This window comes from Lupinus angustifolius, chromosome LG06, assembly GCF_001865875.1.
Source record: "Lupinus angustifolius cultivar Tanjil chromosome LG06, LupAngTanjil_v1.0, whole genome shotgun sequence".
Lineage (NCBI taxonomy): Eukaryota > Viridiplantae > Streptophyta > Magnoliopsida > Fabales > Fabaceae > Lupinus > Lupinus angustifolius.
The window spans coordinates 22,770,273-22,784,625 of NC_032014.1; the positions used below are offsets into that span (position 1 = coordinate 22,770,273).

Genomic DNA, 14,353 nt, shown 5'->3' on the forward strand with positions numbered 1-14,353 from the left:
CCCCCCGGACCCCACCCTACCGCCACCTAGCCAAAGGATTATTAATTTGCTCAGTATTTAGTAATCAAACCTTAATCGGAGCATGTTTGGAAAACTCATAGCGGAGCATCTCCTCATCAGCATTTTCATCCAATCCACGGACAACCAAAACATGAGTTGGACCTGATTAGATATAAAACCTTAATTACGGAACATGAATTCGCATTGAGGTCAGACAAAGGAGTTGCACTCATACTGACCTGCCTCCAAACCTTTCCTTCCTAAGAATGTTGAATTTGATGATGAAATATCCGCTGCAGGAGCATCCTCAGTTCGTGGCTCGTTACACTGCAATAATGAAATAAAACTGAGTCAATTCAATATTGCCATATATTTACATACATATGCTTATAGTACAATTGAAAAATGCCCGACCACCATAAATATTTTAAGCATGAAGACTATGGCTCAATAATAGCAATACGAATGCACAATGATGCAGGAAAAATTGAACCTGATAGCATGAACTCCGGCGTGCAAAATTGATGTAGCCACATATAGTGCACATCCAATCAGATGGTACTGTAATCATCTTATGATTATGACCAGATTTAATAGCTCCATCGGGACCTGGACCTCCAGTTGGCTTACTACTGCAACAAAGTATGCTTGTAAGCAGAATTTGTTAGAGCATTGTCATATCACCTGAAAATACAAAAAAAGTTAACGAAGACCAAAAACACGAAAAGGTACCTATATTCAAAGAAAAGCTTTCTCCCATCCACAACAAGACCATCATCTCCTAGTTTTTCCATCATTCCTTGTGCAGCTCCCTAATCCGTATTATTATCCTCATTAACATAACATTCTTTAAACCGAAATATGATATTCGAAACTGAACGTGATTAATACCACAGAAGGAAAATCGATAAATGCAAATCCTCTAGAGATGCCAGAATTTCTCTCCCTTATAATACGAACATGACGAAGGGGACCCGACTCCGCCTAAATAGCATACAGATGATGTCAGTAAAAAATGACTGTGAAAATCTACAGAGTAAATGACAATGCTGAACAAAACAAATAGAATAGCACATACAAGGATTTGGTATAGATCTTCTTCAGTCGTCTTCTGTGAAAGACCCTTCACAACAACAGTTGGAGATGGAGCCTAGGAAAGTACTACTACATCAAATCCTCCCGCAATAGTAAGATAGATGCCTATCAAAAATAAATAAAAGCACCATTCAAAACATACCACAGAATAATGTTCACGCTGATGCTTGTCCTCACGATCCCTACGTCTTTCACTTCTATCATATCGACTGTCAACATAGCTGTCTTCTCGATAACTTCGGCTATGGCTTCGACCTCGAGGGGACTTTGATCTTGGATGATCCTCATAATCATATCCACGAGATTGGGAATGGGAACGAGAAAGGGAACGGGAACGGGAATTGGATTGGGACCGTGATCGAGAACGGGAACGCTCATGCCTCCTACGTGGACTCAAATCCCTTTCCCGACTAATATCTCTACTCCCACGTTCCCGATCACGGGATTCGTGCCGCCTCCGATTATTATCTCTTCTACTACCTCCTTCGTAGTCAGAATCATAACTATGACGACCATGATTATAATCCCTCTCATGGCTATCCTCCCTACGATGATGAGAAAGACGGGACTTGTAGCCATGATCATCATACTCATAATCATTGCGGTCAGGTCCTGCAAACCTGTCAGGTTTATCATATGCTTGATCACCATAGTTATCAATGCTACCATAGCCATCACGAAACTTATCATATGGTGGGTATGTCTCAATCTCACGGTCCCTGAAAGCATTAACCTGATTATATGATTCATGATATGGCCTCTGAAAACGTCTGGATTCCTTGTCGAGTGGATAATCTTCATCATAACCTCTCCGTTTGGACTGGCTCCAGTGTCCAGCTGCAGATCCTGGTGGCAGATAGGATTCCCCATCCAAAATGTCGCGATGGAAATTATTTCTCTGGTATGTGCCATCCCTTGGATATCTTTCATCTATAAACCGACTTTCATCATAAGATCCTCCAACCCTGCCAAAGAAAGTGATAAAATGGGAGGAAAGAAAATACAAAATTCGATAGAATGCATCAAAATTAATATTATTATTATAATTCTAAAGAAAACATTACACAGAAAAAGAACACAGATCTTAATTGTAAAACCATATAAGATATATCATACTACCACCGGTTATGAAGCATTTCCAATCAAACAAATTTATCAACCAGTTTTACATATTACATTATATTACCATAGTGATGATGATGATAAGCAACAAACAGTTGCACTCACCGAAAATTTGGCTCCCGGACCTCAGCGTAACCCTCAAGAGCCTGTGGATTCAAGAGAATAAGGTATGTCAGGAAGAAATAATCAATGACGAGATAGGTTAGGGTAACCCAATCCATATCATATCCTGACTGCCCCCACAGCTAGCTAGCTTTCTTTCTAAGGATGACATTCATTCATTCCCCCACCCCCAAAAAGTTTCTTTGAATAATGATTCATTCATCCCCACTATAGGTTTGAATTTATTTAAGGAGGAAACCACAATTACGCTGTTGTTATTATCCCAGCCTTGACGCGGACCATAGCGACCATCAGGATCCATTTCTTGCGAAGCCCAGCTGTGAGATTTCGATTTCGAATTCGGAATAAGAAGCAAGTCTCAAAAACCTATCTCCTCCCCTGTAAAATATATGCACAACACAAACAGATTATATCCAAACATCTTGTTGCAATGGCCTCTCCTTTTCATAAATAGGGTCTTCAATTCAAAACCAATCCCTCTCTATACACAACAAAATCCATCAGCTTTATCTAAAACTAATAATTTCGCAAAAAAAAACAAAAGGATACAAAATTATCAATTATCAACAATCTAAAACAAATTCGAATGGTGATAATATAATTAAACAGCTACAATATCATGAAAAAATGAATAGTGAAATATGAATGCGCGTAAGAATGAATGTAATGTTAAAATTGAATACAGTTAGGTTTTTACCGATGAACTGTGTTGGATAACAGAGACGATTGCGGTTGTATGGTGGGGGAATAGAGATCTAGGGTTTTGATAAGTTGCAGAATCAAATCGAAGGAAGATATAGAGAAAGTGAAATTGAGAGTAATCTAGATTATAAGAGTCGTTGACATGTTTCCGTGCAGCATGGGCTTATTACTCGGCTTATAACATAGTAGTTTATTACTCGGCCTATAATAGACTAGCTTATTACTCGGCCTATAACAAACTAGCTTAGGTTATACTTTTTTCCGTAGATAGGTCAGGCTTAGCCTTCTTCAAATGTCTATTTACTCTAACTGACCAGGTTGTAGGTCATCCAAAATGTCTGTTAAGCTTAGCAAACCCAGTCTAATATGTTTATATTATACAATTTTAATATAAAATATTATTATACAAAACTAATATTAATATAAAAATATAATTTAAGGGTTGTTTTATTAACTTATTTAAATGTAGACATGATAAATTATTTTAATATTATATAGTATAACAGAATAACATGTTAGGTTAGTATTTCAAAACAGGTGAGGTTTGGGCTTTGAAATTTTTTTAAATGGGCTAATAAGTCATGCTCCTACATGCTATATATAGATTGGATATGTTTAAGGCAACATGTTTCCACCCTTATTGCCAAGTCATGTTATCTATATTTTTATACTATTAATAAAGCCAAAACAAGTGGTAACCATCGTACATGACATAATTTTAATATTACATTTTTATCCTTTTTAACATCTCTCCTTAATAACTAATAAAAATTTCCACACAATACTAATATCTAACAATCCTATAATGATTTTTATCTTCTTAAATCAACATTTTTCCTTAAGTTTATATATTGCAATAAGAATGCGGGTCGACAGGCACAAAGTGCCGGTCGACACGCTAGTATAAATAAGGATTTAATATGGTATTGATAAGTGTGAAATTATGTTACATTTGTATTGCATTTTTTGACATAATTAGGACTTTAGGATGATTTTTAACTTTTATTTCTCTTTATTCAGGTCAAGTGGGTGTTTTTAGCTATGTTGTGTAGTTTAGATGGATTAAAGCCAAAAAGAGTAGAGATTGAATGCAAGAAGATTGAATTCAGTGTTGAGGCTATGCGAATACCAATTGAAAGGTCAAAAGAAGTCATATATATTATATTATATTCCTATTTTCTAGATTTGTTTTGTTGGGCTTAGCCCAATATTTTGTAATTATGATAAATAAGGTTCTCCCTCAAGGATTTGAAACACTTTACACTTTACATTACAATTCTCTAATTTAGAATATAGCATTCTTCATTATGAGGTGAGTAATTCTCATTGTTTCTAGGATTGGGGCTATGTCTTTTTACATTCAAAACATTTGTTCTTATTTTATTCCAATGAGTGTTGTGATTTGAATAATTAAACTGAGTTTTATTCGTGTGAGTTGTCTGGCCAATAAATTACACATATTGGATACATTGAGGAAGGACCGAGAGGTGAACCCAACTATCTGATCATTCAGTTATTCAAACTAGAATCCTAATCCACGAGAGTAGTTTTAGGATTCTCGAGGTAGAATTCACCTTGGGTTGCTATGAAACGATTGAATAGAAAGATCCAAGTAAAAGATTTGAATGATAATCGTATCACAAGAGTATGTGTGACTTCAATTGACTACATGTGTCAGAGTTTGAAAGAGGATGACATATATCAAATAGCAATTCAGTCTCACAATTTAAAGTTCATGAAAAGAACAAAACAATGATTTACGAGTGTAAAAGCGATAACCTTTATCTTGTGAACTCTCTTTAAATTAGATTTCAATCTTTTTTAATTCTTTTATAATTATTCTTGTCAATTGTTTAATTGTTCTAAATTTAGTTTAATTTCTTTATGTGAATTAAGTATAAATTAATTGTTATAATTAAATGAGTTTTTTAGTCCTCGTGTGATCGATATTTTATTACTTAACGACATAATCGTGCACTTGTGATTTGCCCTATCAATACTAAAATAAACTTCTCCCATATATCATTAGCCACATGTTACTTTCTCCTTAATTTTTCCTCTCCTAAAAGACATCATGATAGTAATATGTACCTATTTATACTACATAATCACATTCTCCTTAATTTTTTTCCTTCTAAAAGGTTCCATGAGATGATGTGAGAGAATTTTTTTATATTTATAAACAAAACAAAATACTTTTAGTATTAAAAAATAAGAGTAAGTTATACTAACACCTCTGAGTTTTAGTGAAATTATATAAACAACTTTTCACTTTTGTACACTTACACAAATCCCTAGTTGTATACTTTCATTACACTGATCATCTGCATGAGAAATATTGTAATCTTTTAAACAAAAAATATGATAAATGTAATTAAGTTAAACAAAACATGATATATTATACGAACCAAAAATAATAAAGAGGTTTTGACTCATAAATTTGTCTTCACAATATATCAGTATAATAAAAGTATAAAAAATAGGAGATTTGTGTGTAAAAAAATAAAAGATGGTTTATTAAATTTCGCTAAAACTCATGATGTCAATGTAATTCACTCAAAAAATAATAATATAATTATTGTTGTTGTTGATTAAAAAAACATGCTTTATAAAAAGTTATGTGTGTGTGCCTTGGTATTGGTGACCTAGGAAAAGATAATATCATCAAAAGTCAAAACATAGTGATATTGTGTCAACCTTGTTGAACATGGTGATGATATTGAAGGTTCTGTGTTTGTTTTTCTCTTTCTTTCTCTTTCTATGTTCTGAATATTGTATAGTTGAAGTACATGGTCGAATTTTGTCTATCACATCAAAACCTGACCCAGATGATGCTTCTGCCACTGCTCGTTGGTTGGTCTCTCTCAATTCATGGGGTGTCTTAAAGTTCGTACCTTTTCAACTCTTCAATCTCTTTTAACTTATGGGTTTCTGAAATTTCATCATTCTTTCTTGTTAAATGCAATCTTATTCTTAAAGTTCACATTTCATTGTTTATTTGCAGTACTATTTCAAATGATTTAGGTGGAGCTCCTTTTGGGTAACCATTTCTTACTTCTTTTTTATTTTTATTTTTATTTTACCCTCTTTCAAGTTATGTGTGTTTAAGCTGAATCAAAATACAAATTCTTTATGTAAAATGAGTTAGTAATGGATTAATGGCTCAGATTATATTTATTCCACCCACTGACGTTGGTTCAAGTGGTACATGTTTTATTTCCCTTAAGCAAGAACTTGGGTTCGAGTCTTGTGGATGGAAAAAATGTTCGTTGGGAGAGTTAGCCCCACGTACCTGTGATGTTCCCGGCTCGGACAGTATTGCCTCCAGTGTGCGAGGATACCTCTGGTAAACACAAAAAAAAAGATTATATTTATTCCGGGAAAAAATGTTGTTTGTTTTTTTATTGTTCACCGGGTCACAGGTAAGGTGTTGTTTAGTGGTTTAAGGCCTACTCGATCCCCAAATAGGTTAAAATGTCAAATGTTTAACTCCTGTTAGCGATGCTTGTTAGGAGAGACAACCACACATCCCAATAGGGGATTAGTTCCTTACCCAGTGAATGGATACCCTTGGTTATAGCGAAAAAAGTTACATGTTCAAATTCCATAAACAATCGATTGTGGGGTATGACTGCATCTATATGCCCTTCCATCTGGAGATGGAGCCTCGTGCATTGCGCCACCCTTTTTTACTATGTTGCCAATGTTTTAATTACGGTCACGATTGCGATTGCAGTCATTGTTCCCATTGCGGTGTGAATTATTTTGTTATTAAAAAAATATTTTTTGAATTCGATGTAGACTGATGTGCCCTGATGCAGCCCAAATGCGGTTGCGTTGGACCTGATGTAGCCACATTATTGTGACTCGGTATTACACTACAATTATGATGATGCAGTTACGACGGTCCACAACCACAATATTGCGGTCGTATCACTGATGTGGTCCACAATTTGAATCACAATAATGCCAACCTTAATCCTCCAATGCTATCCCTTATTTTTCATCTTAATTAGTCATTCTTTGATAATAGAATTCTGCTAAGGAGTTCTTTGAGTCACATTTCATTGGATTTTGCATTCAGATTTGTTAACTTCTTATACAATATATACAAGTTATATAATCTATATGCAGGAATGTGGTGAGTTTTAGTGATGGACTACCTAATGAAGGCATTGGCATCCCATACTTTTACTTGACAACTCTCGATCCGACGGCGAGAAATGCGTTGCAAGACGAAAGAGCTTCACTCACAGTCGGTGAATATGCTCTTGGAACATGTGGCCAGAAAGACCCAGAGAACCCAACATGTTCAAAAATTACTTTAACTGGGAAGGTGTGTGAAAAAATGAATCTTTGAATACCATATGTGTGATCACTATGTCTTGGTCTTTCTGCTATGCAATGTGCATTATATTCCTTCACACCAAAGTTTGCCCTTTGTGGCTATTTTCTATGTGTATAGGGTCGCGTAGCCGAAAATCGGAGTGTGATAGCTGACAATATAAGCATAGTAGTTTTGAATTTGTTGTTTCAGAAATAAAACTTCCATTGTTAATTAGCAAACACATGATGTAGTAGTTTTTTTCATTTATATAGTGTAAAATGCTCAAGTAGGATCTTAATCCTCTTGCCTCAGGTTGTCATTGTCATAGTCACCTAATATGCAGTTTTCTTTGGTACGGGTATATTGTACGCAGCATGCTATCCCTGTCAAATACCGGTATGCTAAGATACATTCAGTAGAGTTTCGATAGCTCTCTGTTCAACCATTTCTAGTGTCATTTGTTGTAGGTTTGAATCAACTTTGACTTCACCTTAGTTGAAATACCCGAGCATAAAACTATTTTTTGTTTGTTGTAACTCATTCATGTAGGTGAGTACATATCATCAATTACTCTTTTTTCTTTCTTTCTTTTACTTAAACTATAGGTGAAAATCTGGTTCGTTAATTATAGATAACCAATTCGCAAAAGAACCACGAATAATAGAGAACCAACACCCATGTTTGTGGACAATTTGCTTCAAAAGGAATAGCTCAAGAATGATGTCTTAGTGCATAGGCTCCTTATTCCATTTGCATGGCAATACTGCTTTGCTGACATTTTCTGAGATCAATTATAAATTTATATATGATTTAAATATGTTAGATCCTCTTAAATATAATGTTTTATGATTTTAGACTCTGTTTGAATGTTATTCATTCTTAACTCCTATAGATATTGTGTTCTTGGTCTCCAATAAGGGAGTAAAACCAAACTATTTCTGGTAAGATAAGAGAATAAAAACGAGTAAAGCGAAAAAATATTAAAATTTTGGAGTAAAAACATAACTGAGCCTTTATATAATGTTTCAAACCATCATTAAAATGATTATATGAGAAGTTCGAGTCAAGTATTTTTTTTGGTACTATCAAGGGTACCCCTCACTTTATGGGTAAGGAATTAATCCATTTCGGGGTGCGTAACTGCCCCTCCCAACAAGTGTCGCTCCCAAGAATCGAACTCTTGACCTTTTGATCTTCCTGTGAATCTAGCGAGGCCTTACACAAATAGACCAACGCCTTGTTGGTAGTTCAAGTCAAGCATAACGTGAAATCGCGAACCATTTTTCATAGTTCGATGTATATTTTCCGAGTACCGACAAATTTCCTGCATATAGGTACAAATTTATATGGTTTGCAGAAGGCACCTTCATGCTCTTATTGTCTACTGATATGTTACTTCAAACTTGTTTTGTGAATCTACTATGCAATACCTTAACCTCTTTAACATTCCTCATAATCACTATGTTTTCTGAATCTGATAACCCTATCCTTGTATTCCAGCTGAAAATGCTTGATGAGAAATCATCCAATGAAGGAAAATTTGCTAGAAATGCCTTGTTTTCCAAGCATCCAGAAATGAAGGGTATTTGCATGAACATTATGCAAAATTTCAATTATAAATTTGATAACTTACTCCTTATTTTGTTCATATTGATTGGTATAACAGGTTGGCCTAAGGGTCATAACTTTCAAGTGTTCAAGTTAGAAATTGAAGATATATTTCTAATTGATTGGTATGGTGGTCCAAAACCTCTCACAGTGGAACAGTACTTACAGCAGAAAATGTGAGTATTAAGATCAGAGGGAGGAATCGGCTCGTCTCCGGTATTGGACTCTCCAGTATTGGAATATGCAAAGGACTTTTTTGTTTATTATTGAAAAATAACTTCAAATTACATCCGTTTAAACTTGATTTGTGTCACGTGTCGTAATCCTCATCCAGTATTGGACTCTCCAGTACTTGAGAGGATCTGAATTCAAAAGGGAGGAGTCCAACACCTCTCCAGCACTGAGATATGAGGAGGAATGTTTTTTGTTTATTCTAATTTTTTTTATTGAAAAGTAACTTCAAATCACATCCGTTAAAACTTATTTTGTATCATGTGTTACATAATCCCCATCCAGTACTTGACTCTTCGGTACTTGAGAGGATCTGAATTCAAAAGGGAGGAGTCCAACACCTCTCTAGTACTGGACTCTCCGGTAATGAGATATGCGGAGGTTTTTTTTGTTTATTTTAATTTTTTATTGAAAAGTAACTTCAAAACACATCCATTAAAACTTGATTTATGCACGTGTCGCAATCATCATTCAATACAATACTAGACTCTCAAGTACCGGAAAGGATCTGAATTCAAAAAGGAAGGGCCAAAAAAGTCTTGAAAATTAACAAAATTTTGATGCCACTTATCAAAATCTCATTTCTATATTTTGCTATTTCACTTTCCATCTAATTATGGTTCTGTTCATCCACAGGAACACCAATGGTGGCTTCATTATGTGAAAGCTTTTCTCATTCTCAGTTATAAAGATGTATACCATGTTTGAAATGGTGCATTCTTATGCCAAATACTCTTGTGCCATTGTTACATAGGAAACAACATTGCTTTTGTAAGTGTTGATATCTCTTCTTTCATAAGAAATCTATATGTTTGTGATATGTAATGATACAAGCCGATCTTGTATGAATCAAGAAAACATTGTAATCATTGGTGTGGATTGATTGATATTCCTTTTAATGTAACACCCTAGTTCTGATATGCAACCTCTCAGGCCCAAGAATATATTGAGCGTGCCACTGGGAACACCTCAATCCTGATGTGTTACCTCCCCGACCCCCCATGAATACACTGAGCGTGTCACCCACCAGTAGGGTGTTAAATATCCCTGCAGTATTTTATTCCCCACAAAGAGAGCCTCCCATGACTCGAACTCACGATCTTAGAGACAAATGGTCATTATTCACATGAGTCGCTACCATTAAGTTACTAAGGAAGAAAAAACATTGATTGATTATAATTAGTTGACATGATTTTAAATGGCGGGCAATAGAGGACCAATATTTATTTGAGAATGAGTCATTGAAAACATGAAAACGTTAGACGATAGTTGTTCTTAACGAAATAATAATATTTTTACTCTGTTCTTCAGCGTGTCATTTTTATTTTTTGCTTTTTTGTTCTTAAATAAGAACAATTTTTAGGTGTTCTTAGCCAAGGGAAGGTGAGGAGAGAGGTAGATAAATAAGAATGATGTTTGCTATCATAGGAAAAAGGTATGTTGTTCTTATTTTATAGGGAGTTGTAATAAATTATAAAATAATGTGTGAGACCCAAATAAAAACATACATATTATTTGTCATTGTAGTTGTTTTTAGATACCCTGAAATTGGAGATACTAGACTTATAGCCTCTATTTGGTCGGAGAGAATTAGCAAAAAAAGAGAAAGGAAAGAGAGAGTTGTAGGAGAAAGAGAATCTTTCTCTCATTTGGTAGGAGAGAATACGGAGAGAAAGAAAATAAAAGTGGTGGGACCCACCAACTTTTTGTTTCTTCTCTAATGTGAGAAGAAATGGTAAATGAAGAAAGTTTTTTTGACATTTACAATAATACTCTTAACTTTATCAAATACTCATTATTATTTAAAGGGTAAAATTGTCCTTTTCGTAAAAATACATTTTCTTTCCTTTCTGATTCTTTCATATATTTTTTCCTACCAAACAATCCTTACAATCAACTCATTTTCTCATTTCTTTCTTTCTACTCATACTCTTTCTTTTTATCTTCTAAGTATTGATAATTATCTAATTGTTCAAGAGAAATGTTATCTTTCTGATGTAGGATTTTGTCGATGAATGTTGAGACAAATTATGGATTCATTCATGTGTATATTCTGTTGTTTGTAAGTATTTAGAATAGACCATGTTGGGCATATTATTAACCATTTTATAATTATTTAAAATTTACACACTGTTAGTGTAAAGTTTTTTACAATATTAGTACATCATCCACCATTGGTTTTTATTATTTTTGTTTGAGAGTCAATAATAATTAAGATATGAATGGTTGATAATTTGGTAATAATATTAAAAAAATATTTATATTGTGAGTGTATACATATTAAATTCTTATTAAAATGACCAATAAGAAATTTCTTATTATAGGTTAATAAATATTATATCATTACTTAAGAATATCGTCACAATTATGACAAAAATATATGTAGTTATTATATACTCTTATTATAGTATATGTGGTACTCTACCCCGAACCCATCTAAACCCGATTAATAAATTGAATAAATGAATACATTAACATCATGAAAAAGCACTAGAATAGACAACATATATAAGCTATGGTAATAATACCAGTCTTGCAACCACTCAAATTGCAGTATGTTGTAATCAGTACTTGGTTCTGTATAAAATTGAGCATGCTCTATAGTAATGGCAACAATTATTGAATTAACTTTGAGGTTTCCGTTGGGATCGGGTATGGTATTGTTAATTATAACTATGTTGAGTTCGGGTTTAAGTTTTGAATTTTGAGTTCGGGATTGAATAAGCAAAAACCCAACCCCGATCTACCATGTTATCATTACTATTTAGAGAAGATGAGTTTCTAATAGAATATCAAATGATTTAATAACGACTATATTATTTGTTCTATCATTAGATAAAATGAGAGAAAAATAACATTCTCCTTAGTGTTAAAAATTCTCATTTACTTTGAATATTTTGTTCATATTTCATTTAATAACACTATATTAAGTTGGATATTTATGATTATTTGCTATTTAATTACAATCTTTCTCATGCATATTATTTCCACTTTGTGGGTGCAAACACAAGACTTGCAATTTGTAAATCTCTTCAACACACAAAATTATTGTTCAAAATTTGAGCAAAAAAAGAAAAAAAGAATATGTGTGCAAACAATACTCGTATTATTGAATCCGAAAAAATTAGGTATGCAAATAATACTTGTTGTAATATGTAATTGATTATTATGGAATCTTGATGCTTCCGAGAAACTAAAAATAGCCTATACTATTCGATAAATTAGTATAAAATTTGTTTGATATCATCTATCCCTTAACTATTTCATTTAAACTTTTACATATATTTTTAACTTGGGGAGTTATGCATTATGATGTCAATTATTTTACTCAAACATCCTTTATATTTAAATTTTATAACAAAAAGAGTTAATTGACGAAAAATCAATTCTAGTGAAAAATAGACAAGTCAATTGTTTAAGTTTTTAAACTATTATTTAATTTTATTATTTAAAGTATTTAAAACCATGAAAAGTTGGTAAATACAATTAAAGTATCTTTTTCTATTATATTTGTTTATTTCACATTTGTCAAATATAAATGACACCATGAAATATATTTACTTTCATAGATTCATTTTTTTCCTACCACATATATATCATTATTCATCATGCACCATACACAATCCAATTTGAGTGGAGAATATTATTATTATTTATTAATAGAGAGACAAATATATATTTATATTTATTTTTAATGATAAAAATGTCATTTTATTATGATTAGAAGGATAAATGTATCAACAAAAATTATATTTTACTTTATTATTTAATGCACTTATCTCTCACTTTTGTCCCATGAAGATAATAATTATTTGAATTTATGCCCTGAGTATATTTTTACTATCTTTATGGTACTTAAAAATATATAATTCTTAGAGACAAAAACTCAAAGAAAATTCAATTCACTATTTTCTTTTGAGATAAAGAAATGAATTCAAATGTTTTATTTCTCAATAGCTTTTATGGTGTCATTTATTATTTATGAGTTAATTTAATTTTTAATAAAAATAATATAAATGAATAGTTAATATTATCTTTGTAAAACATAAAGAACTTCACCTGCATAATATTTGGATATTAAGCTAAAAATAGTTATTCTCTCAAATCAACCTTTAGGCAAAGGGACATGTGTAATTTTTTGTGGTGCATTGTAAAACAAACAAAACAAGAAACTATGAAAGAAGACTCAAGACTCGAGATTCATTTACTTCAATAGTAAGTTTAAAAAACTTACTTAGTCATTAATTTTATGAATATCTAATGATTTAGATCTACTCACTAATTCAACCATTAGATTTCACTAAAATTGATGGTTAAGATGATGAGTAAGTTTAAAAATTTACTCTTGAAGTAAATGAATTTCTCCTCATAAAAGAATTGAAAGATCTATTTGCAAGATTTGAATAACTCCGATTGGAATTGAGTCGCATATCTTCAAATTATCCGAGAAATCAGACTTAAGTTTAGACATATAATCTACTAACATATTTCCTTCTCTAGTAACTTTAATATATAGAAAACTTGGATAATTTATTAGGAAATAGGATCATTAATCATTTTCATTACAGAAGCATTAAATGATTTTCGAAATACAATATTAAAATAGGAGCATTAAAAGTTGTGATTTAATTTTTGGTATTTGTAAAAATATAAGCAATAAATAATTTCTAAAATAAGATTCAATGCATTAAAGTATAATTTGAAAAAATATATAAATTATAGCATTAATAATAGGAGCATTGAATGCTCTAGTTTATTTATTTGTGTTACAGATAGAAGTACTAAATAATATTAAAAATGGCAAAAATGAAAGTAAATTTTGAAATGTATAAAAATATAATTTCGGAAATATAAGTATGGCCATCAAAATAAACACATTGAATGATTTAAATTTATTCTATTGTTTTATAAAACAAAAAATTAAATAAAAATAAAAATAATTTAAGAAATAAAATAAGGGAATGGAGTATCTCCTTGTATAAGGAGATAAGTTATCTCCTCCTGCCAAGTGAAATCATGACATGTGTCATGTTTCATCATTTTCTATAAAAGTATTTTTTAAAATAAACAAAATAACACACATGTCACATTTTTACTGGCTAGAGAAAATAAGTTATCTCCTTTTATAAGGAGATACATTATTCT

At 32.2% G+C, this 14,353-nt stretch overlaps 2 protein-coding genes across 6 annotated transcripts in view; one reads left to right on the forward strand and one right to left on the reverse strand.

Moving 5' to 3' along the window:
• LOC109350247 (SUPPRESSOR OF ABI3-5-like) overlaps positions 1-3,178 on the reverse strand; it is an 8,388-nt gene extending 5,210 nt beyond the window's left edge. Inside the window, exons 1-10 of one of the 4 annotated variants that reach the window (XM_019591442.1) lie at positions 3,038-3,178; positions 2,588-2,718; positions 2,323-2,363; positions 1,238-2,060; positions 1,079-1,150; positions 892-984; positions 733-812; positions 494-629; positions 240-327; positions 71-162 (exon numbers count right to left, since the gene is read on the reverse strand). In XM_019591442.1, the coding sequence (XP_019446987.1) occupies positions 71-162; positions 240-327; positions 494-629; positions 733-812; positions 892-984; positions 1,079-1,150; positions 1,238-2,060; positions 2,323-2,363; positions 2,588-2,641 (1,479 nt within the window). In that variant the 5' untranslated portion in view covers positions 2,642-2,718; positions 3,038-3,178. Of the gene's footprint in view, positions 1-70; positions 163-239; positions 328-493; positions 633-732; positions 813-891; positions 985-1,078; positions 1,151-1,237; positions 2,061-2,322; positions 2,992-3,037 lie in introns of those variants that run through there. The other 3 variants (XM_019591439.1, XM_019591438.1, XM_019591440.1) reach the window with 3 other exon arrangements.
• LOC109350248 (protein CREG1-like) lies at positions 5,661-10,077 on the forward strand. Of its 2 annotated transcripts, XM_019591443.1 has the most exons (6): positions 5,661-5,928; positions 6,047-6,082; positions 7,177-7,378; positions 8,870-8,951; positions 9,036-9,153; positions 9,845-10,077. In XM_019591443.1, exons 1-6 carry the CDS (start codon positions 5,750-5,752, stop codon positions 9,870-9,872), a joined length of 645 nt encoding a protein of 214 aa, XP_019446988.1. In that variant the 5' UTR covers positions 5,661-5,749; the 3' UTR covers positions 9,873-10,077. The 2 variants fall into 2 exon arrangements, with proteins under 2 accessions (XP_019446988.1, XP_019446989.1); XM_019591444.1 differs by lacking the exon at positions 6,047-6,082 and having other exon boundaries at positions 5,711-5,928.